At 33.5% G+C, this 25,061-nt stretch overlaps 2 protein-coding genes across 3 annotated transcripts in view; one reads left to right on the top strand and one right to left on the bottom strand.

The window, feature by feature from the left end:
* The window catches only part of LOC117117885 (uncharacterized MFS-type transporter YhjX-like), a 12,039-nt gene extending 8,340 nt beyond the window's left edge, over positions 1-3,699 (top strand). The window contains exons 8-11 of the mRNA XM_033262357.1: positions 557-679; positions 1,309-1,469; positions 1,762-1,916; positions 2,719-3,699. Of these exons, the coding sequence (XP_033118248.1) occupies positions 557-679; positions 1,309-1,469; positions 1,762-1,916; positions 2,719-2,774 (495 nt within the window). The 3' untranslated portion in view covers positions 2,775-3,699. The remainder of the gene's footprint in view (positions 1-556; positions 680-1,308; positions 1,470-1,761; positions 1,917-2,718) is intronic.
* A 378-nt stretch (positions 3,700-4,077) lies between these two features.
* LOC117117884 (helicase-like transcription factor) lies at positions 4,078-24,192 on the bottom strand. 2 transcript variants are annotated; one of them, XM_033262356.1, is made up of 22 exons: positions 24,036-24,192; positions 18,419-18,730; positions 17,946-18,112; positions 16,305-16,530; positions 14,646-14,720; positions 14,195-14,476; positions 13,764-13,967; positions 13,121-13,206; positions 12,697-12,761; positions 12,484-12,603; positions 11,578-12,182; positions 10,996-11,128; positions 10,272-10,410; positions 10,004-10,183; positions 9,349-9,473; positions 9,136-9,239; positions 8,831-8,932; positions 8,556-8,675; positions 8,089-8,201; positions 7,535-7,715; positions 6,779-6,859; positions 4,078-5,328 (listed from the first exon to the last, which is right to left on the bottom strand). In XM_033262356.1, the coding sequence occupies exons 2-22, from the start codon at positions 18,677-18,679 to the stop codon at positions 5,179-5,181; spliced, it is 3,519 nt and encodes a 1,172-aa protein (XP_033118247.1). In that variant the 5' UTR covers positions 18,680-18,730; positions 24,036-24,192; the 3' UTR covers positions 4,078-5,178. The 2 variants fall into 2 exon arrangements, with proteins under 2 accessions (XP_033118247.1, XP_033118246.1); XM_033262355.1 differs by having other exon boundaries at positions 5,179-5,328; positions 18,419-18,727.
* Positions 24,193-25,061: the final 869 nt, after the last annotated feature.

The following is a 25,061-nucleotide window of genomic DNA, read 5'->3' as shown; positions in this document are numbered from 1 at the left end:
AGGAATACATTCGTTGAGAGATATGCTACACGATGTATTTATTAAGTCCTTTATTCGAACACTGTATTTACCTTTCTTTGATGATTTATATATATATATATATATATATATATATAGTCGTGTATAAAACAATGGCTGAAGTCGATAATTGCAATTGAAAGACGATGGTTTCTTTTAAACCTAACATCATCTATTACACAAACTTCCATAAAACAATTTGGTATCTAATTTTTATACATGTACATGGTATTCCACAGTTTACATACAGAATAAAAAAAAAAACATAAGGTACATACATGTAGAACTTACCTCATCCTATGTACACAAACAAAATGATAACTTTTTTAGTTGAGATTTTTTTTCAAAATTTCATTTTTTAAAACTATAGATCAAATTAAATGAACTCTGACTAAGCTTTGACAGGCATGATGTTTTACTGTATACCCAACATACAAAAATAGTTTTCTGATACTAAAATAGATAATTTTTACTATGTTATTCTAACTATTGGTATGTATCTAAACTAAATGACACATGAATTTTGGTTGTACACTAGGCATTTGGTCAGACGTTCATCAGTGATGATCACTTCCTCACTTATGTTGGTTCCTTCAGTGCAATCTGTAATGCCTTAGGCAGGATATTCTGGGGCCAACTGGCTGATACCTTCTCTTACAAGGTAAGGAATATTTTAAAAATATTTGTTTACAATCACATGGATAAACGCCTGTTATATGTGTACTGTCGCTATATGTTAAACTGTGTAATTAGCATAGAATACAGCAGTATTCTGGGGCAGTGCAGGATTTGGGGGGGGGGGGTGCGTTGGAGTCCACACCACATCAGCCCCACCATGGTTAGGACTGAGGTGCGAACATTTTGAGAATATGGACCTCTAGGTGCCCAGAAATTGTACTTAGGTATTCTTATCAACAATACAACACTTATTTTTCTTAACACAATTTAGGGGGATTCCGGTCGCACCATTTGCACCCCCTGCATCCGCCCAGGTATTGTATACCTTAGTACAGAGAAACCATACTGTATTACTTTTACTCATAACTTTGGCAATAGTAAGTAGATAACATTTACTGTGGGAGAAGCATTAGTGATTTTCAGTGTGAGAAGCATTATCCCCAAATAAATATTTTTATTTTCGGTAGTGGCTGATGGAGACTAGCCTGTTGAGGTTGGGGAGGGATAGGGTGAGGCCCTTCACCTTTTTGGTGCCACAACTGCACCAGACAACTACTAGCTGCAATATATGGTATATTATTAGTATAGATGTAATTCTTGTTTTTTCTAAAGACTGCAATGGTGGTGAATTGTTTATCTATGATGACGTTTCTGATGACCCTCAACCTATGTTCCAAAGTTGAGGGCAACAAAGCAATGTTCTTCATCTGGGTCTGTTTTCTTTTCTTCATATTATCTGGCAATTTTGCTCTTTTACCAACCGCAACATCCAGGTAAACTAAAATAAACTATAGTTTTTAAAATTAAATATTATGTAATAGCACCACTTAGCATAAGGTTGAAATTATTCATAACTACATGATTTTTATTTAAAATTTTAACTCCAGAAACCACTACCTTTTAGCATCCAATTGTAATTATTTATATAATATATTGCTGTAAAATTTTAAATGTTCTCTGTGCTTTTTGTGTACAGGTTGCTCTAAAATATAAAAATGTTTTTTTATTATTTTATCGTAATTTGAGTGGTCTTACTGTTATAAACTGTATTCTATCCTCCACTAGGGCATTTGGTTCCCGATATGTTGGCACAAACTATGGCCTTGTGTTCACCTCCCAAGTCATCACAGGGCCTCTTGGTACCATATTGTCTAGTACACTTAGTGATACGTTAGGCTGGTTTGGAATGTTTACGTTAATATCTGGATTTTCTTTTATAGGTAAGTTTCATTCAATATATACATTTTTTTCTAATTAATTGTTTTTACACCAATCTTATAATCAAAGAGTAATTTATTGTTATATTTGTCAAATGTATATTACACATGTTTAATGTCGATTCATGCCAATAGGATAAAATACATTTAACCTAAAATTTTGGAAATTTTAAACATTAAACAATTCCAATTTACCAAAGTTAAAGAGTTTTACTGATTAACAAAGTGACCAAGGAGAATGATAAATAATAATAATAGGGTAGTTTCATATAGCACCATATTCATCTAATATAAGGTGCTCAGGGCGCTTGATATGTGCATAAGAAACTCGATCAATGACTTTCTTTGCCCCTAAGGGTCCCATCGTGTCTGTGCAACCCGGTAACACGGTACCAGCAACTCTCGTTGTCCACCACAGGGACTGTTTGTTCCAGTACACCAGGGTATCCTCCTACTGGTCTTGAATCTTTATAGTGCACGAGCCATTGTATACGCTGGGCCTACAGTTTATAGTCCTTATCCGAGAAGACATGTTCTACCACTTGAACCATAGGCAAGCGTGCTGTTCCAACCAGCCCCGATATTATGGCCGTAGGTTGCAGCGCCCCTGCTAACCGCTCAGCCTTTCGACTCGCATTCGACGCTGTTTGCATTGGAATACTCCTTTTGTAGACTGACCAAGTATAAGGTTAGCTTCGACAAAAAAAAAAAGTGTCCAACCCAAATAAAAGTTTCACCTACTTTCTTTTCTCTCCTGGATTACTGTAATGGTATGCCAAGTTTAAATTGTTTGCTCTTATTTCAGGGTTAGTGTTAGCATTAGCATTCAACGTGAAGACCCCTGATGGAAGGTTCATCTGAATTGATTTACAGTTATCTTTTGAAAGTAAAACCTTTGTATGTAATTTGTGTTTAATGTTAATCAAGTGGTGCTAGAGCTTGGCAATTAAAAATTACCTAGCTAAACAATTTTAATTGTTGTAGAAAATATAATTTTGTAAAACTATAAATACAGTATGTACTTAGAACGCAATTTCAAAACTTAGTAATGTTTAAATGTTGCTGCAATGTAATTTCAATGCGTGTTAGACATCTTTGTGTTTGCTGGGTAAGCCATAGACACATTGCTGTATCACTAGTGATTAACTTCCCTGAATGCTTAACTGTAGCAGTGGTGAACAAGGTGAAAATTTTATAATTAGGATTCTAAAAATTTTGCACAACATTCAAGAGCTGCAATCGGCGTATTAATATCCTCCCGACCCCCCCCACTGATTTGGAACATTTAAAATGCTTCATTGAAGTTGAGTAGGGTTAATTTTGCCTTTCAATCCCAGGGTTTCGGTTTCAAATCCTTCATTTGTCTTGACTTTTTCTCACTACTAAAGTGGCTCAAGAAATTTGCCGAAGGGTTTGAACATGTCCAAACCAAGGGGCTGACTAGAGCCTCGATCCAAGTCCTGGAATAAAAAATCCTTGGTAAGGGTTCACAGGGAAATTTTATGGCTTAGTATGGTCCAAATTGACGACAATAATATATTTTGGAAATTAATCCGAAAGGAGTGACCTTGATTCGAAAAGTATTTTTACTGTAATTTAATTGTATAGTATTTATATGTACTTATGTACTGTAAGTAGGTGTTATGTGCTTAGTAATGATTGAAATGAGTATGAAGTGATTGAGATGCTAATGAAATGCGCGAGCCAGCTTAGAGTAATGGGCAGGTAGGGGTGTCTAGAAAACTAAGACCTAAGATATCTTAGTTTTCTAGATCTAGAAAACTAAGATAACTTAGTTTTCTAGATCTAGAAAAATAAGATATCTTAGGTCTTAGTTTTCTAGATCTTTTTTTTTTTATCTTTTGTGGGGTCATCCCACCTTTATTCATCACAAAGAAAAAAAAAACATTTTTTTATAAGCAACATTGTGGTTACACAATCATCTATAATGCAATATGGCAATGTAAAAATACTGGAGAAATTTCAAAATTATTGCAACAAATGATTCATATCCATTAGTCCTGTCTCTTATACACATCTAGATGTGTATAAGAGACAGGGATTCATCACAGTGAGCCTTAACATTCCTCTGAAGATACTGTTTGGTGCCTTTACCGACAGTTGAAGTATTTTAGTTAAGAATACAGTATTATAGTTTTAAATGTTTTGTATTATACAGAAATATATTTTATTTTATTCAACTTGCCACTAAAATCATACAGAAATGATTTGCCTTATATAAGAGCAAATAACATGTATTTTGTACATAAACCTCAGTCATGCAATCCTATGTTAAGGTCTACATAAATTGCTTTGACATAGGTTATTAAACAACAATAATGACAATAAGATCAATAAATATAGTAACAAACATGCTGTCATATTTATTGAAAAACATTGAAAAATCTTTGGCAAAATTCTATATTATATAAAAATCATGCATAGGTTAATACTGTATAACATTAAAACACTCATGTACTGTAAAGAGACAGAAATGTATTTTTATGTAAGATTAAAGAAAATGTTTATATAGTTAACGCTAAATTTGGAATCGGTGCAATCAAGGTAAAAATTTAAAAGGAATAAATATGTAGAATAGATATCCCAAATATCTGCAGTACGTATCATTCTTTATATTAATATTTGTTGTTTTCTTAAGGTGAACACACGTTGCATCTACCGATTTCTGTATGCACTTACTGATCATGCAACCAGCGTTGGCTGTGGCAGTCTAAGTGTGCCATCTAATGCGCGTAGTCGTGTTGTGTTCTCAATGAAATCATGTCAGCTGAAAATCTATGGCTGACGACTGTCAGTACAGTGTGCCCGAATATGTATTAGTATTAAAATAGATTACTGATTTTAGATGATTTTTGTTGCTTTATTTCTAAATTATGTCATATTTTAAACTTGTATTCTAATATATCTACTAGCTACTAAAACACAATAAACGCAAGCACAAATAGTTGTTTTTGAAATAACATTCCACATCTGCAAAATGATCAGAACATCTTTTAAAATTTTCATTTCATTTATATTGCTTCAGCTATTATATTGCAACACCTTCTGTTAAGCGACAGTTTCTTTTTATTAAAATTATGAGTTTTACGATACTAACCTCAAAATAGAAGTCATTATTTCCCTTACCCAGCTTTTTGGCAAAATTAAAGGACAATATTGATATTAAAATTAATGTCTAGCAGTCATCTACACATAATGCTGATTATGTGCTTCATCTAGACCTGAATGGCGTGACCTCATCAGTTCAAAGATCCATCAATAGTTTGATATCATTTATCCTCGTCCTCTGTCTTTCCTCCGCTGTCTGTTTCTTGCCAAATGCGCCCACCATTAGGTTGCGCTTTTTCTCCTGCAGATCAATCATGCGTTCCTCTACAGAGTCCTTTACGATGAACTAAGAGGCAATGAAATGACAACTGTTAGAATTTACATTTTATGAATAAGTTACAAATTTTGAATATTTTATTTATTATTAAATCCCAATTATTCATCAAGCACCAATACACAAAGAGTAATCATACAATTTGCTATACTGGTGCTAGCCAAATTGTGTGTGCTGACCAGATCAGCTGCTCTGCTTGTGTTGGAGGTCTGAAATGAGAGTTTCATTCAATACCATGTTCATCTACTGTAAAAGAGCAAAGTACATACTTTGGACAAATAGCAGTGGGTTGTCTCCTGGTGGTGTTCCACAAGGAACCCACTGGAAATGCCTTTTGATTCAACAGGCGCTGTTGTTGGTGTATTTCATACCAAAGAAATACAAATCTAATCAAATTTCTTACAAATCATTGGCGGATCCAAGAATTCGTAACAGAGGGACCCAGGGAGGGACTATAGATATAGGGTCCAACCACTTTGGACTCGCCATGGTTGGGGCTGTGGAAAGAAAATGTATGATTATGGCACCTCTGGATGTTCGGCACTCTCAGGCTTAAATATTATAATTTTATTTTTTTCTCCATTTTTAAAATAATTTTAAAATTCAATCTGCCACTACAAGTGTGCTTTGAATTTGATTTATGAAGAGAATGTCGAACAAAACATCTTGAAAATGTCTATCAAGTATGATTTTGTCTGCAATAAACCCCATTCCTGGCAAAATTTCAGTTAAGAAAAATCTGATTTTTGTATATGTTATAAAGATTTATAAATATAATACAAAATTCCCAGTTAAACTGAATTTAGATATTTCTAAACGTGAACAAAATGTAAAATAAGACTGAAATTTGATTTTTTTTTTTGTGTTCCACACAAAAAATAAATACGGATGAATTTTTTATGTTTGATTTTGTGATAGATCTGCTAAGAAATATAGCAGGCACTGAAAACATTAGCCTATTCAACACTGCTGGGCTAGGCCTAGCATTTCCCCGATTTAGGTTCTGTTATCACACATAAAAACAGCCGACATGATATTTTCCGTTGCTCATATTTCATAGAAATTATTTCAAATTTGTTAGAAACTGATTCTGACCTGAGATTTTGACACTTAAACAAACATATCTCAGGCCTACTTGATCGACCACAGTGTGCGAGATGCGAAGTACAAAAAGCGAGAGCATTCCAGCAGATGCGATCTACAACCTCTTAATTTGCCTAGTAACGAAGACTTCGTCAAGAAAATGGTAATCTCCTATGGGAAATAGTCTGTATTTCTCTTTTTTTTTTATTACTTTGTGTAAAACCAATATTTATGCAAATATTTTTCCATGATTTATAATAATTAGAGTAATGCAACTGCATTTTTTCTAAAAAAATTCTTTTTTTAGTGAAATTTTGCCAGGAATGGGGCTTTAAACACAATGGTAGAATCTTTTCCACCTGTCTAACTTTCTTATTACCTTTGTGATGACAACATCTCTGGTTTGTCCTAAGCGGTGACACCTATCAAAACATTGCTCTTCGGCGGCTGGATTCCAAGCCTACAAGGAAGTGAAACAAATGTAACGCTTGCACCATGGGAGTTTAAAACTTATGCACAAGTGAATCATTGCACACTAGCACTATCTGAAAATGGAGTCACATTAGCAGCATTTGATTAATTTACAAATAAAAAAATACAGGGACCATAGTGATCATCCATGTAATTTAGAAGAGTAAAAAACATACTCTTCTGTTACCCACTTCCTCTCCCTGAAAAGGTACATAACATAATGATTTTTTTCATTTTGAGATCATGGTTTTATTTTTCGATCAAAAAGTACATATGCCTACACTTTCAACCACCTCAAGCTAAAACATATGTTTAGTACTCTTGTGAAAATGACAAAAAGTATGGATGGTCCCCTAGTCATAACAGATCTTGTAGGAATTTCATCTGGCTTCATAAATAAATATATATGATCAAGGCTATCCCATATGTTATAATGTAATAACAGTCATAACAGATCTTGTAGGAATTTCATCTGGCTTCATAAATAATAAATAAATATGATCAAGGCTATCCCATATGTTATAATGTAATAACAGTCATAACAGATCTTGTAGGAATTTCATCTGGCTTCATAAATAAATAAATATGATCAAAGCTATCCCATATGTTATAATGTAATGTATTTTTCAAGGGTGCATTTGAACCATGTAGAATTATCACTTACAGGATCAAGAAGAAAGACTCTTGAGGCTGACACCAGATTCAGACCAACACCTCCAGCCTTTAGTGACAGCAGGCACACAGTTGGTGACCTAGGATCCTGACTGGAGAACTCTGCCAATGCTTCAGTCCTCTTCTTCATAGACATCCGTCCATCAAAGCAAATAAACTTAATCCCAATGTCACTAAAATATAATAAATTGGGTAAATAAATAACACTAAACTATGTCATATTTATACAGTAATTCTTTTCTTTCGTTAATAAATAATGCAAAATTTTAGTCCCCTTTGAGTATTAAGAAATAATAAAGTACTTTTATTTTTATGATTCTTTGCTTTGGTTACTTTCTACAGCAAGCCTACTCTCTGACTGTCACACTAACAATGGTATTCCACTGTTTAAACATTCATGATTTTGGTAGTATACCTGGCGGTGGTTAGGGATAAATGATGTAAAGCAAAATTGTAATCTCTGTTGATTAAGTAGTAATGAAGTCCTTTTTTAATATAAAATCCTATTTCAAGCTTGACAATCTTTTAATGTAATTAGCAACATACCCGAGTGGCTTCTTGATGAGGTCTAGGAGTGAAGTAAATTGCGAGACAACGAGGCTCTTAATGGTGGGATCATCACGCTGCAACTGAATAAGGTGCTGCATCATAGCATCGACCTGTCAATCAAATACTATATTATTAAAATTTTTATTCCAATCTAATTTTGAACATGGAGTATTTGCCATGGAAACTTGGTAGGCCTGTATGTTTGGGTTGATGGACTACCTGTCGGGAAAATGCCAACATATATAACTATGTTTCTTAAAATAGATATTCAAAAATTGAACAAAGTGAAATAAGAATTATACATTAATAAACATTAACAGATAACCGAAAAAAATAACAAAGACGAAAAACAATTTTGTAAATGTACTAGCCAGAACATATCAGTCACTGCCAAACAATGACTTTGTCAATATTTTATGGAATGTCAAATACCAAGTTAAGTACTGAAATTTGATAACACCGACCTTTGCACTAGATTGCCATGGCCCAACTTCGGGTTTTGGTGGCTCTATCTTATCTTCAGGTACCTGCACCAGGTCATTCTGTTTGACATTTGCTCGACATAGAGGGCATGCGGCTCTTTCCTAAAATGGGAAAATATGGTTTACATTACAAATAAATTAAATACATTGGCAACAAAACATTTGACAAATTTTAACAGCATGTATAAAACAAATGTATATATCTATTAGTATATTATATTTCTTAAGCACAGCATTATCAAACACTGGGTCCCCACCTTTTCTGCGTTGATGACCTCTTCGATGCAAGGCCTACAGAAGACATGAGCACAAGATGTGATGACAGGAATTCTGAGGGACTCCAAACAAACACAACACTCCTAGAAAAATAAAAAGTGTTTGAAACCATGTAATAGCTTAGCTAAATTGACTTCATTTATTACTGGAAAGTTTGACATTCATTACCATGAGCAGAAATTTAAATTATAAAAAGGATGTACTACTTGAGTTTATTAGGGTATGTACTATATAAATGGTACATTTGTTATTAATTAAAATTTCTGGTAACTATTTATTTACTTACTTCATCAGCTCCTTGACTTAATACATTCAGCAGTTTCTCCACCAGTTTCTTTTTTGCTTCATCTGTGACCTCATTAGATTCTTTAGCATCAAGGTCAATTAAAGCTGGCAATATATAATAAAATTAGCTATTTAAATATAGTTAAACAAATAAAGTCCACATGTTTTTTTTTCATCATTTAATGAAAAACAAAAACACCACAAAATGGCTTACCCTCTATTTCAGCTTTGAATCTGGCTTTGTTACAGAGGGCCGGGTGGCAGCAAAGCTGTCGCAACCTCAACAAGATCGACAACACATCACCATAGTGATGCAGCAGGGTGCCTGCTCTGAAGTATCTGTTAAATGTATTTTTAAAATATTCAAATAATCAACACTAAATACATTAAAATGTCACTTTCAGGACTGCAAAATTTACAAATCATTGATTTTACACAATTTCACCAATGAGAGAATATAATATAATTAAGTCGGAATTTTTAAAAAGTAATGAACAATAATCTTTGTGTGTGATGTTTTGCCCTAACTGAAATGCTATCATACTATATACCAAGTACAATAACAAGTCAAGTAGGGCAAAACATTCCTATATTTTCCTGACACAAACAAATATTGAAATCTGTGTGTTGTTCTTTTTTCAATGGAAGACTGGTCAGGGATAACCCATTTCCATGGGATACAGTTTTTACAGTAATCTATTTCACAATTGGTAAGGTACATAAAACAGATAATATAAAGGGAAAAAAAATAAGAGTATAATTTGCTTACTAATTTTTAGTATTAATAACCAGGTGAACAATATACATAATATCAAAAACAAATGGACATACTTGGAATAGTACAAAAAACAACATAATCCTTTACTAACCGACCAATGGCCAGGCGACCTTCCTTGGCCATGGCTTCATACACTTTCCTCTCCTCTTCAGACAGCTCCACTGTCTGTACATAAACTTTCCTTTCTGGCAGTTCAACCAATGGCTTGCCATCTACCATTTGGGTTTTGGTGCGTCTTAGAGCAATGGCTCTCATCAGGGACTGCACTCGCCTAAATGTAGATAATCAACAGGATATACTTTGTAGAAAATCAAAAATTTATGTTTGTTTATCAAAATTAAGTTGAATTTTAAACTTACGTAAGTGCCTTCTTATTGCCTTCAGCTATTGGTCTGGCAATCACACGCTGCCACCATTGCCTATCAGAGCAGAATGGTTCTAATTTCAAGAACACTGTAAGGGTCCAAAGATCACGCATTGAGTTCTGGATAGGAGTACCTACAAAAGAAACAAGTTTGGTAATATGAGCGTAATATGAGCGAGTATATAAAATGCAAATATTGCACTAAATATATTTTGTATTCAAACCAACATGGCAGAATTCTTTGTCTTTGTCCTGCTCCAAATGTTCCATCTTTCTAATATCGTTAAAATATATAAATGTGTTGAGAAAGGAATATATGCCATTTCCCCCACCCCCAGGTACAAAGTTAGAATGCCTTGATTATCTGCCTATCCCTCTGCACATAGGATTATTATAAATCTTAAGATAAAGAAAGAAGTTTGGTAATATGAGCGAGTATATAAAATGCAAATTTTGCACTAAATATATTTTGTATTCAAACCAGACATGGCAGATTGCTTTGTCTCTGTCCTGCTCCAAATGTTCCATCTTTCTAATATCGTTGAAAAAATATATAAATGTGTTGAGAAAGGAATATATGCCATTTCCCCCACCCCCAGGTACAAAGTTAAAATGCCTTGATTATCTGCCTATCCCTCTGCACATAGGATTATTATAAATCTTAAGATACATTTCCTTTTAACTATCTAAAACTAAAGCAGTTGGTAATCACTCCTAACCTGTCAAAATCCAGCGCCGGTCAGTAGTAAGTGCAATTGCTGCTTTGGACTGCAATGAAGAAGGATTGCGGATCGTGTGACCCTCATCCAGAACTACTCTCAACCAATGAGTCTTGTGCAAGACACTTCTCTCCTGAAGAACGAAACCAGAAATTGAGGAAAACATTAAAAAATGAATCTTTACAGTCATGATTCTTGTAACAATTTAAATCCATTAATTCACTGAGTTTTATCACAAGATCATAACACATCTTAACACGAGTGTTATTCCAATAGAGCTCTTCATCAACATTTAAAAAAAATCTGCACCCATACTGTGGAAGAGCTTGTTTACCAGACTTTAATCCAGATTTCTGTTTATTAAATTCCAGGCAAAAGTACTTTAAAAAATTGGCACGAAGCAGATAGTTAAGTTATTGCTTATCTAAGGTTACTCAGGGTTGAACGCTTGTGGAAAAATTAATTTGTTAGTCTGAAAAGTGCTGATTGTCTTTCATTTACTGCTTATCTAAAGTAGTATCAAACTGGCTAAAAACAAAATTATACATATAAAAAAAATTGTATTTTGTATTTTATTCTTACCTGTTTTGCTTTAAAATCTGACGCCAGTGTACTGTAGGTTGTGATCACTATATCCTTGGATGCCAACACCTTTGGGTCACGTACTCTATCTGGTCCATAATATAAGTAAACTCTTATATCCACATGGGGATGTACATGTTCTTTAAGCTGCTGGAGCCAGTTGCTCATGACTGACAACGGACATATGATAAGTGTTGGTCTTGGACCTCTGGTGTAGGTTCTGCTGGGGACCTTGTGAGATAGCTGTATATCTGGCAGGTCATCATCGCCATCGTCATCATCTTCATCGAGAACAATCACTTCAGATGGTGGTTTGCTTTCATTACTAGAAGTCACAACATCTACAGAGGCAGTGGCACAAGGTTCATCAGTTAGATCATAGCTATCAATGACTGTTGGTTTTGAGACACCATTAACACTGCTGGTTGCTACAGCATCTGAAGAAGCACTGGTATTAGACACACTGGTGGCATCACTGCCAACACTAACTCCTGACACTGTGCTACTAACAGCAGAACAAGCACCATTAACAGTACTGATGGTGACTATGGAAGTCGGCAAAGATGTTGGCTCTGTAGGAAGTGATGGTAAGAGTGGAAGATCATCTGAAAGGCAAGTGAAAATAATCTCTCTTATAATGGTTCTCTCAAGTAATCACTTGGATATAGTTAGCTAGCAAATTCAGGCTTCAGGTATTCTCTACGCAGCATTTTACACAAAACCAATGGCTTGAAAATCATCTTGTGAAAGAAGGTGTGCTAACGCCTGTTTATCAAAGGGGGAGCTGCTTTAGAGGAGTAGAAATAGGGTCACAAAGGAATGTGGTTCAGCAAAAAGTTGCTACCAGCATTTCAAACTAACTTTACTACCTCACTGTCGACCTAATTGTACAATTATATTTCATACCTTGTATATTTGATGACTCAACATTCATACTTGGAGTATCTACAGTGTCTATCATTTTAACTGCAACTTCAGTGATGTCTTCTGCTACAAAATCTGAACTAGCTAGCTCACTTGTCCTGGCTAAAAAGAAATAAATTCAGATTTTAAAATCTTTATTACAACGACAAAATAGATGTATTTTATATTCTGATGCTAAAGATAAAAGATACTCACGTTGCTTCCTTGGTGACGGTTCCTCACCATCACTGAAGGTATACTTAGCTGGCCTTCTTGTGGTTCTACATAAAGAAGAATGCATAATTCACAATGTGAAATATAAGCTTTTTAATCTTGGAATTAAAAGGATAAGAGAAAAGCAAATCTATTCAAAAGTTGAATTAATTAGCCTCATAAAATCACTGTGTATTGGCAATTGGGAACCTTCGGTCAAAGAGAGGTTTTGGGTGTTCTCTACCAATTGTGGGGCCTTTTTTTTAAGGAGGAGTGATGAGTACTACCTTCACCAGCCCCTGTATCCATCACTGATAATATTCATTACATATTCAACATTGGAAAAACTATACATGAATGGAATACATGAAACAACAAATGACACTATATCTCCTAAGGTGCACAAAAAATAAAGACCAAAACAAACCTTTTTGGTCGTCTTCTAACATTGGGGGAGACCCCAGTGGCAGACGGCAAGTTCTCTACTTCTGTTTTATCTCCCGTGTCTCCAAGCTGAAAAGCAAATACATATCCATACCAGTATCCAGTTGGGTAAATTACATCAGCCACATTGCTGTTAGCAATTTTTCAGTTGGATTAATTTCAAGTATGGATTAATACGATCATCATTATACAATTCTATTTGTATTTTCCATGCTAGTACTGGCTAGATTGGGTTACTTAACTTCTATTCAACTCTATCCTGTGCTAAAAATTAGCAAATTCCTCTTCTTTACTGAAATGTACATGACTATTATATAAAATTACTTTATTTTATCTCAAGTACTTTTGAAGTTTTTCTATAGTGAAAGGAAAAGTGATATTGTTTATACACATTACGTCCAGCAGGGAACAATATAGTTAATTATGATGATGTTTCTCAGGCATGTCATTTATCATACACTGTATGATAGTTAATTGCATATTATTGTTAATCTATTGTTTACCTGAAATCAACAACATGTGACTAAGAATTTTTAATTGGACAAGGGTTCAATTGGTTGGTAGATAAAAGTTGTAAGGAATTATCTGACTGAAACCCCTGATAATTACCAAACAGCAATACTCACATTTTTGCTTTTTGCTGCTTTCTTCTTTCTTGGTACTCTTTTCTTTTTTTCAACTCCTTTAACAGGCTCTTTCCACTCCTCATCCTCCTGCTTAACCTTCAAAACTTTATTTGTCTCAATGTTCACCTCTAGAACAGGTTTCTTCACCTCCTCTGTAACACCACTGTCTTGGCATATCTCTGTGTTCACTGGTTTTTCTTTCTCCTTATGAAATAAAGAAATAACACAATGTAATATAACTACCAATAACAAATAAACTACATCTGTTTTAGTTTTGTTTTGTTAACTGAATACAAACAGCATAGGACAGAAACTGTACAGTAAATAGTATTCATTTGACATATAGTTTTTAATAAAAGTTGTTATATATACCTACGTAAAATTTAACTAAACTAAGCAACATTCAAATTGGAAGTACTTTCATACTTTACCTCAATTACGACATCTTCAACAGGCACAACCAGAGGCTTAGAATGGTAGAAATTTGTGATGATGAGGGCAATCACCTCAAGAGTTTTACCCAAGCCCATGTCGTCTGCTAGAATTCCACCATGGATGCTTGGAGGACGTTCAGTTGTGATAAAGTTTGTAGCGACGTTCATATACTTCCCCCTCCTTTCTTCCCATAATGGGGGAAGATGGTCTGAATTCTCCTGGTTCACCATCCACTGCAGGGCACGTTTTTGATGTGTGTAGAGCTTGGTGGTAATTGCCTGAATATTAATTCGGGCAAATTAAGAAAAACAATTAAGACAAAATTAAATAATTCATTATCGTCACAGATGTTATTTAACAATTTCAAAACCAGCAACAATGGAAACAAAACATATTTATAAATAATTAAAGAATATGTTCAATAAACTTTTTAATAAATTTTAGTACCTTGGCAGGCTCCATACAGGAAGATTTATCATACTCCTTCATCGAGTCAAATATATTGTCCAATTCATTCTTCATCTGTTAATAAAAACAAGGTTCTTGTTATTATTTATTTGATATTAATACTAAAATTATCATTACACTAGCATCTCCCAATTACGTACCCTTCCGTCCGAACAGAGTTTGTAAATGAGAAAATTCGTAATTCAGAGAGTTCAAATTTTTAGCATTTCAGTGTGGTGAGGGTAGGCCTATGCTACAAATTACAGGGCTATGTAGGCCTAAGACTTGCCAATGTCATGGGCGAACAATTTTTTTATTTGGATTTTACTTTTTTCAGCAACAAAATAATACTTTACAGACGCCAAAATTACCAGTGCTCACGGTGAATTAATCATTTGAAGTGATTTCCGAATAAAAACATGACCATATAATGTCCAAAACAAGTGTTACTATTCTTTTTATGAGGATCGCATGTGACTCCATGAGAATAGCGCCCTCAAAGAAAAAAGACTGAGATTTACAACGATTGATATTCCTCGCTTTATACTTAAGTTTATATCTTATTATTGGTTTGAATATTTTCTCTCTTAGCTAATTAACAATTCAAATTATTTTTTGAAGACTTTTAAATACATTTTAAAATGTTTTTGTAGTTAAAAACGATTGTTTGTAATGACGTCATCGCCGAAAATTTGTTCGTAAAATTGAGAGTTCGTAAATGGGAGGTCGCAATTGGGAGATGTTACTGTACCAATAATTGAGATGAAGGTAACAACTTTAAAATATAAAAAAAAAAATTAAATAATGAAAAAATAACAACCAAATCACTAACAGCTAGAGCAGTCAATCTATAGAGCGCATACCTCCGCCCGTGCCTGGCTGTGTATGGGCGATTTCATAATTTTATTTTATGCTCGAGGGTAAGTTCAAGGAGGGGAATCAAATTTCTGTGACATTCCCCGTGGACACTTTCTTCCCAAAAGATAATCATCTCTTTCTTAGATTATTATGTACCATTCCACAAAATGTTATGATGATTTAAAATTAGTTTTTGCGTAACCTTGCTAACACAGACAGAAAAAAGGAATTGAAATTTAAAGAATTATTTTAATAATGATTCTATTAAATGATGAAGAGGTTAGGGGTCGTAAGTGTACAAACTGTACTCCTTTTTGGTACTCCCTCCTCTCTGAAAGTGTCCAGAAAAAAATGTTGATATTGCAAAACCATTCTCCATTGTTTTTGTGAAGTCAACTAATGTCCTGTACTTGGTTACATAAGAATGTTTACATGTCCATGTTGCATAGCAATTGGTCATAAAAATTATATTGCATGTTATTTTGAATCAACATTTTATATGCAATGCATATAAAATGTATATATGTTGAAGTGTTTAAGTGTGTTTACCCCTTCCCCAACATACTGTCCCCCTCACCTTAATCATATTTCATTTATTTTTATTTATTTATTATAAATTTGACACATACACCTATAAAAAAAACATTCGACACATACTCAAACAAAAACAATACATATAAAAAAATAATCATATATAATAAAGCTAAATAGTTCAAATAAAGTAATCAAACCAAATAGATTTGATGTCAGATGCAAAAACTGAGTAGAGTAGGAATTTACAATATGTTGGCAACAACTCACCTCTGCCTGTGTTAAAAGCTGTGGAGTGTAAGATGACGTTCGAGGCTGATATCCACTTACGCCAAGTGAAGAGGATGCAACGTTGGACATCTCACCACCAGGGTACTGGAATTGAATGCTGTGCTTGGCTAGTGCAATTGCCACTGCGGTCTGTCTCTCTGGCTTACCCCACAATGTTATGTCCACGGGCATGTCGTACTTATTATCCTTACCGGAGGGCACAATGCTAATGAAGAAAAAGGTTGACAAAGTTTTGATTTAAACCAAGATTCAATGTGCAATATTATGCTGAATATAAATATCAAATAATTAATAAATAAATATTGTTTATTTCATTTATTTAGTCCAAAGAACAATAAAACCGACATACAAATTAACTGAGAGGGAAAAAACTCAATTAGCCGGACAGGATGGCCAAAAAGTGAACTAACTCACGGTCTAGTGGAGCTCTGATGTCTAGTGGAGCTCTGATGTCAATGAGAAGATAAACTGGCATAAACTAGTAAAGTAAAATTAAATTAAAATATATAAATTATTATAAATCTTCAACAAAAGCAGTCAAAAGTTATTATCTATCTATTCTAAATTTTTTTTATTATTATTACTAATTATAAATATTAGTGGGATTATTACTCTGAACCACAGGGTCCCAACCATATAATTATCACAAGGAATGTATTTTTTTATTATCTATTCTTTCATGCTTTTATATTCTACTGTTTTTGCCTATCGGATCAATCAACATTAATTTCATTAATTTGTTGTTAATTTACGTTAATGATCTCCCGAATGTCTCAAAATTACTACATTTTATTTTGTTTGCAGATGATACCAACATATTCTATTCCAATGAAAATAACCATACTCTTATAACCACAATTAATAACGAACTTAAAAATGTATCTTTATGGTTCAAACTCAATAAATTATCTCTTAATATATCTAAAACTAATTTTATTTATTTCAATCATAGTAAGAAATGCAACAAAGAATTGCCAAATGATATCCTTATGGATGACCATCCAATTAAAAGAGTTTCCAGCGCAAAATTTCTGGGAGTCATAATTGACTGTGAACTCAGTTGGAAATGTCATATTGCCAATGTCACAAAAATAGTTTCTAGAAATGTTGGAGTTTTATCTAAATTAAAATATACGCTTCCCTCCAACATCTTATTTTCGTTATATAATACACATATTTTACCTTATATTAACTATTGCAACATTGCCTGGGCTACAACCACTGGTAAATTTTCACAATTGTGCCCCTGGGCAAGCTCTAAAACAACTAAAATTCATTGTTTATTTCGATTCAACAAAAGCAGTCAAAAGTTATTATCTATCTATTCTAAATTTTTTTTATTATTATTACTAATTATAAATATTAGTGGGATTATTACTCTGAACCACAGGGTCCCAACCATATAATTATCACAAGGAATTTATTTTTTTATTATCTATTCTTTCATGCTTTTATATTCTACTGTTTTTGCCTATCGGATCAATCAACATTAATTTCATTAATTTGTTGTTAAAATGACAATAAAGGAGTATCATATCATAAGAACCAGAAGAGATCTTTCTGCACAATGCATCTTCACGTTGAATATACTTAAGACAAAAACCTTTAGGCCAAACTTACCCTTCCACACGGGCCAACTTTTTATCCATTATGTAGGATATTCCTGCAGCTAGCTGTCGCTTTAGATGACCGACTTTCTGCTTACGTACATTGTCCACACGCACAGCATTCCTGTCGTACGGATTGTTAGGCTCACGAACTAGACCCACCATTTCATAATTATTCACCTGTGTTAGCAGAAATCGGTAAGAAAATATTAAGAATGTTAAATATATATTTAAATATAAATCAACAATTTATGTACTATGAAGTGTACATGTCTGTGACTTCCCATGAGAAACGATCAAAATGAACATTTTTTTGCCTTAATTAATGAGATACATGCTGATCATTTCTGATTGCTTCTCATTAATTAATTATTATTATTATTATGGTCCTATTCGTACTCTAAAATCCGAGATTGAGATAAATACTTGTTTGCTTTGACACAGAATTACCCTAATCCCAGGTGCCTTTTACCAACTTGACCTTACCGTGCCTTTATAGTACTGGATGCCCACAATTCTGCCTCTGATGCTTCCTAGTAGTTTTTGAGTGTCAGGATCATCATCCATGTCATCATCCAGTAAGGGGTCATTACCAATCAAGGCATCCACACTAAGAACAGAACTCTCCAGCATGTCAAGACCTGGGATGCTTGGCAGGCTCCAAGAGTTGCTGTCCCTCCAGCTTGATGATTTCTTTTTCTGAGGCCAATTCTGCTTCCAGGAATAGTTACGTTGACGCCAAGGCATGGTGAAGTGTGTTTAGTTACGTACTTTGGTGTAATCAGTTGAAAAGGTCTACTGAAATATTAATCATAAAATAAAATGCTCATATAAAAAAGTAATTTTCGAAAAACAAGCATTTTGCAAGCAAAGAAACCTCTGTATACCAGTTTCTATTGTTAACTGTATTATTGTTAATATGAGACATTTTTTGAATACCATGTCTAGCAAACTTTATTTTGAAATGGTTGTCAGGAGAGTGGAATAAAAACAGTTGGTCAGAGGGCCAAAGAGAATTTTTGATTTAACACAGAGGGCCGCACCCGAACTTTCATGTTTCCAATATAACTTTCAAAACCTTCATGCACCGTTTTTAAACCACTTAATTCTCATTAAATATTACTTTTTACAGATGATCGGTGTCGAGCCATAAAACAAGGTTTTTTTTTAGCCAAAAATGTTTGGCAAAGCCGCAAAAAAATCACTGTCTGGTCACACTTTCCCCACCTGTGATCTAAAACGCTAGCCTGGTTCACGTCGAAGTTAAGCCACTTTAACTAAATCTTGAAATACATGTATGATATGATTTATCCCTAGTTTCGTTCGATGCCAAGTTATAGCCAGATAAACAGCCAGCCAGCTTCTAGGTCTTCGACGTTACATGGCCCTACCAAGGGGTATTCATAAAAAAAATTGACAAATTTGTAAACTACTGTAGATCAGGTGTCCGTTTCCACTACCTAGCCTAGCTATCCTCTGCTATTGATATATAGGCGACCAGCAGGTAGTACGAACCAACCGACAGTGCAGCAGCGTGGCCTACAGCAATAGTAGTAGGCTATATACTAGGCCCAGAGCTAAATTTACCTTCCTTCGATAAAAACTAAATTATTTTCGCTAGCATTCTCCCATTTAACAAAATATTGTTTTATTTCTCATTTAAACATCTGCATACTTTATGGACCTTTCTGTCGTGTTTTTTTTTTTTTTTTTTTTTTTGCAGTTTTTAGATCGCTGGATTAACGTGTTGTTTTCATGCACTTCGCGAAAATCTAGCTTCGCGGTGTCAAATAAGTTGCTGACTTGCACATTTTTTTGTTTCGTCATCGTAAACATGTGCATTCATTTTAACGACTGGTGTTGGTGGTAGTTCGTTGAAACTGAATTAATAGCGACTTTTATAGCAGAAATGTTAAAGATTGAATAAATAAACTTTTAATCGTTTGACAATTGTAATTTAAAAACAGAAAATTACTACCACTGTTAAACGAATAAGCAGTCAGTGGTGCCATGATCAGATATGCATGTGGTGGACGTATGTAACAAGGTAACAATCTGGATTTCTCAGTTGAAATAATTTAGTTTATCAAGTTTTTTGAGTTTTGTTTTTGGAAATAAATTGTAAAAGCAGGGACCATGATCATATAAACAGACTCTACTTCTGCCGCATCTTGAAAAAATCAAAGGGGATTAAATGATAAAAAATGCTCCCTGCTGCTAACCCATGCTGCTTTTGCTCCTCCAAAAACCCTCCAATTTGCAGCGTTGGATTATCAGCAGATACCAGCAGGTGGTCCGCGTTTTACACACGTTCGAACTAGAACTTTAAATTGCCGTTTCCGGATTTATCCCGTGTTAAACTTCACAAAATAACTCGTTCGAACGCACCCTTACTGGTTTGAATGTTAAGAAAAGCTATGGTTTATCTACTGTTAATGATCATTGTTCAACTAATCTCCCTAATAAACAATCTAAAATACCTACATGGGTGGTACTACTACACCTCCAAAGTTAGATTATCTACACCCCTGTTGTTTAACTACACCCCTGTTGTTCTTCTTTACTTTGGTTCAGCTTATTTTTTGATTATTAAGTTTTGATATTTGTTTTACTGTTGATTAACATACTTTTGGTTTTACGATTAAGTTTTATTTTTTTTAAATTTTGTTTTGTATTAAGGTATTTCGAATGCACCATAAAACTTGATTTATGTGTGCCACTGTTGTAAAAGTGAAGTCCGTGAAATTGAAATTGAAGTGTACATTATATCATGTATTAAAAGTAGGATGAGCTAGACTGTACTCTATTAGTACAGTACTCATTTTCCACAAGGAAATTAATTTTATTACTTCATATTTTTTTTATTACTGTTTTGTATTTTTTGTTGAATTGTTTTTGTCAATAACATAGAATGAACGTTACTCCGAATCAAAGGAGGGAGGCCATGGTTCAACTTTTCAACCTTTGCTGGGTCATCATTAGGAATGAGAAAACTTTGACAGTGATTACAAAAAATGCTACAATATGCAAATGAGTAGATTAAGCAAGTACAACAATGGTGATTATGAGAGAGGCAATTGAATGGGTTGGGTTAAATATTAGCTAAACAATTCCAACTCTCTTGACACTTTAAGACCATAGTCTAATCATGGTGGAAAGAAACTTTTTGCCGATTTCAGCAAAGATAAATATAATATAAATTATCTAAAAAAGAAATAATATTAATTATTTAAAAGATATGTAGAGCAGGTATATATAATACTTCTACAAGTATAGTAACACAAAAATGTATTTTTAAAGGGTAAAATATGTTGCAAACAAATTTAACAGAAAGCAATAAAATGAGCTGCTGTGCGTATAAGATACGTTAGTTCATTATACAGAGCTGCTGTGCGTATAAGATCCGTTCTGTTTCTTATATACACACAACCACTGTGTGTATAAGATCCGTAATGTACATTTCACAGCTGCTGTACGTACAGAATAAGATCCGTTCTGTACCTTTTATACACAGCTGCTGTGCGTATAAGACCCGTTAGGGACAGTATATGCACAGCCGCTATGTGTATAAGATCCGTTCTGTCCTCACATACACAGCCGCTGTGCGTATAAGATCTGTTAAGCCCATTATATAAACAGCCACTGTGCGTATAGCCTTGTCATTATGCAATCACCCATTAGTAGTGATACCCATGGCATCAGTTATGATTTTTAAGGTTGTATGGTTAATAGATAGGGCCTAGGCCTATCCAATTTATTGGTGTACGGTAAGAATGGCCCAGTCAAAAATGGCCCAGTAAAAAATGGCCCCAAATGACAGGTAGGTAAAAATGGCCCCAATAATAAAATATTGTATTAAAACTGATTTTTTTAAAATCATTATATGCATTTTTTTAACTGAAATAATTTAGTTTTTAAAAGGAATCTAACATCAAATAAATTGCCATTTACATTTTACTTTTTGCAGGAATTACATATTCAATGGTAAAATATTCAAAGATAAAAAGAAGCCATGAATAACACTTTTTATTTTTTTTTCATTGAAATGTTAAAAAATAGCAACAACATAATCAATAAATCAACATAAATCATGCATTTATTAATACTAAAATAATTTATTTGTGTGGTCAATTTCACGGAAGCAGGATCACAATTTTCCAGAAATTCATTCCGGGTATTGGTAAACCCCACAAACAATGGGTTGATATGAACATCAATTATTTTATTTTTTTTTTAAGAAAAAAGAGAGTTCTACAATCATAATTAAATTCTACAATGAAAATATCTTGTTTTACATTTTGTAGTTAAGTTATGTTTGAAAATTGTTTGACATACTTTTGTGTGTCAAACTGAACCACTTTGGAAACCAGTACATTGTATTGAAAGTGTATTTCAGAATAAAGAAAGAATAAATAAATAAATAATTAAAGGGTTTGGATGGGGTTTGCAGTGTGTTTGGAGGTTTGTGGTGCATTCGAAAGTATTTTTTCACAAAAAAATATCAACATTTTAACCAAAAAATAGGTTCTTACATGAATATTTAACTTTCTTATTGATATACCAAGTGAGTACATCACAATTGAAATATTTTGTTTTCTAGAGTGTGTTTTGGGAAGTTTGTGGGATTTAGCAATACCGTACCATAATTACCCTACCCTCACAATTACATGCCATTTTAATTCTTAGCATAATTGCCATATTTACATAACTATGTATATATTAGTATCTCAGTTTACATTATTTAGTATAGTTTTAGGCACTTAAATTTAGTTGCAGGGAGTAAAAACCAAGTATGCAATTAAATAAGTTGCTTAAATAAATGTATTCCTAATTATTTAGTTTACTTTAAAAACAATATTTTATTAACTTTGAAGTAACTCTAAGCAGAACATTTATTGCTAAGTTTGTGAGAAAGTAAGAATCTCCCTTTTCCCATACATGAACTTGTGATTCAAACACACAATTGATCCACATGCTTTAACTACTGTTTATTTGCATTGTTTATAACATGTAAAGTTATTTCATTTGATACTTAACAAAAGTAAATCTTGTGGTTATCTATGAGTTGCATATTTTGGTAGTTGAAGTACTGTATGTATGTCATTCCTCTACTTTGTTAGTGGAATTACGTTTTTTAAACTTTTATTTATACTATCAAAAAATAATAATGTTATTCAATGGCCACTGTTTTCCGATAATCTCTCAGTACATTATTTGCATCTGTTGTGTAACTGTATTTGTTAAAAAACAAATAATTTTAGAGAAATTTAAAAAAAAAATCACATAAACTGATCTTATTTTCAAAGGAAAAATAAAACATTCATAATTTTTTTAAATTTTAATTTGATAATTGACAGCCATTTTTTATTTATTGACTCAATTCTTGCTTATTACAGTATTTAAATATTTGAAGATTTAAAAAAAAAATATTATTTCTATTACTGAATTTTTTCATTTGGGGCCATTTTTACCTACTTGTCATTTGGGGCCATTTTTACCGGGGAAATTTTTTTCAGGGCCATTATTATTTCCTGGGTCATTTTTACCTACATCCCATTTTATCATTGGATAGGCCTAGGCCTACAATACAGTATTTTGTTTCATTTGACCAAGCTTCAGTCCTTTACTCTGCAGAATGCATGTGTTATATCGATAATAGGCATCATCAGATGGATGAAACCTGACCTCTCGTCGAACAAAATCAGGACTACAGGACATCACTCACTGTCGTTATTGGCCAGTAACTAACAAAATAAAAATGTTTGAACTGCCCAAGCACATTTAGTGACATAATCATCAGGAATGTTACCACTATAGCATCTTTATATTTTTCCAGGATTCATTACAAATCACTCTAGGCCTAGGCCTATACCTAGGCTACACCGAACATGGATGGACGGTCTGTTCAAAAGTAACAACATTGATTGAGTATGAATGACTCGTGACTGACTGAGTTGGAATTTCCACTTGGTGGTTGACGGAAAATGTTTAAAGCTTTAGGCTAGCCTATATATTTTTGGCGAAATTAAAATAAAACAGATTCCCAATATGCAAATACATTCGAAGATTAGATTTTAAAAGAGTTATATAATGAATTACTGACCTGGAAATGAAAACGCAAAGCAGAATTCATGAAATAACTACAGCGCTCAGCTATCTCGTCCACACATCCTTGCTGTCTGGTGTTAAATATCAAATGTTCGCGCAACACGCGCGAAGACGGCCATCAGACGCTGGTGGCGTTTGTTGTTGAAATGACCAAAAATAAGAAATCATGAGCAATTTTAGACTTAATTAAAGGTGGAGCATCTATCAATATTGGACTTTTAATTGTAACTTTAAAATTTTTGAATTATCATCATTCAAGTAAAGCTAGTACTGAACTTTACTTTTCATTGTGTATATACTTTATTTCCTGTATTTATATCCCATATGAATTATCAGTATTTCTACCCTATAATAACCTTGGTACAGTTACCTAAGGCGACATTTATTAGCCTTGCTAAATTGCAGTGACAACTGATGTGTTTTGGTCAGGGCATTGGTATGCATAGGCAAACTTGACCTACCTTTCACTCCCCTTTGGTTCCAGTTTATAAAGCACCCTACTTTAGGTCAGTTGGTTGGTTTAATGATTTTCATAGGATAAGCATCACTATTTGTTTTCTCTCTCTGAATTTTGATTTTCAACTTCGTATTTTTATTTGATTAATAAATTGCAATATATTCAAAATTCATTGAGTCTCGTGTCATCTATACACTAGTCAACATCTAAAAAGAAATAAAAAGAATATTTATTGTCGACAATTCAACATGATACACTCGAAATTTGAATCCAGGTGTTTAAACAATTGGTTAAATATACATATATATACAAATTAAAAATATATTTAGTGTTATATTACAGACATTAAACTTACAATATATAAAACAAACGAAACAAAAAGAGTATTGTAGTGTAAATATATAGAAAACAATTTACCAATTGTAAACCGTCATATTGAATATAATAAAGATTGGAGAGGATGACTATACTCTGATCTAGTTTATACCTGGAGGTCGTGGATTCGATTCAAACCCCACTTGCTTGTTCGCTAATATTTTGGGACTACAGTACTGAGAGTATTCG

This window comes from Anneissia japonica, unplaced genomic scaffold (genome assembly GCF_011630105.1).
Source record: "Anneissia japonica isolate Jap-2015-1 unplaced genomic scaffold, ASM1163010v1 scaffold287896_len759773_cov187, whole genome shotgun sequence".
Classification (NCBI taxonomy): Eukaryota; Metazoa; Echinodermata; class Crinoidea; order Comatulida; family Comatulidae; genus Anneissia; species Anneissia japonica.
Note: the sequence above shows the minus strand (reverse complement) of the source record. Positions and strands in the feature narration are given on the sequence as shown.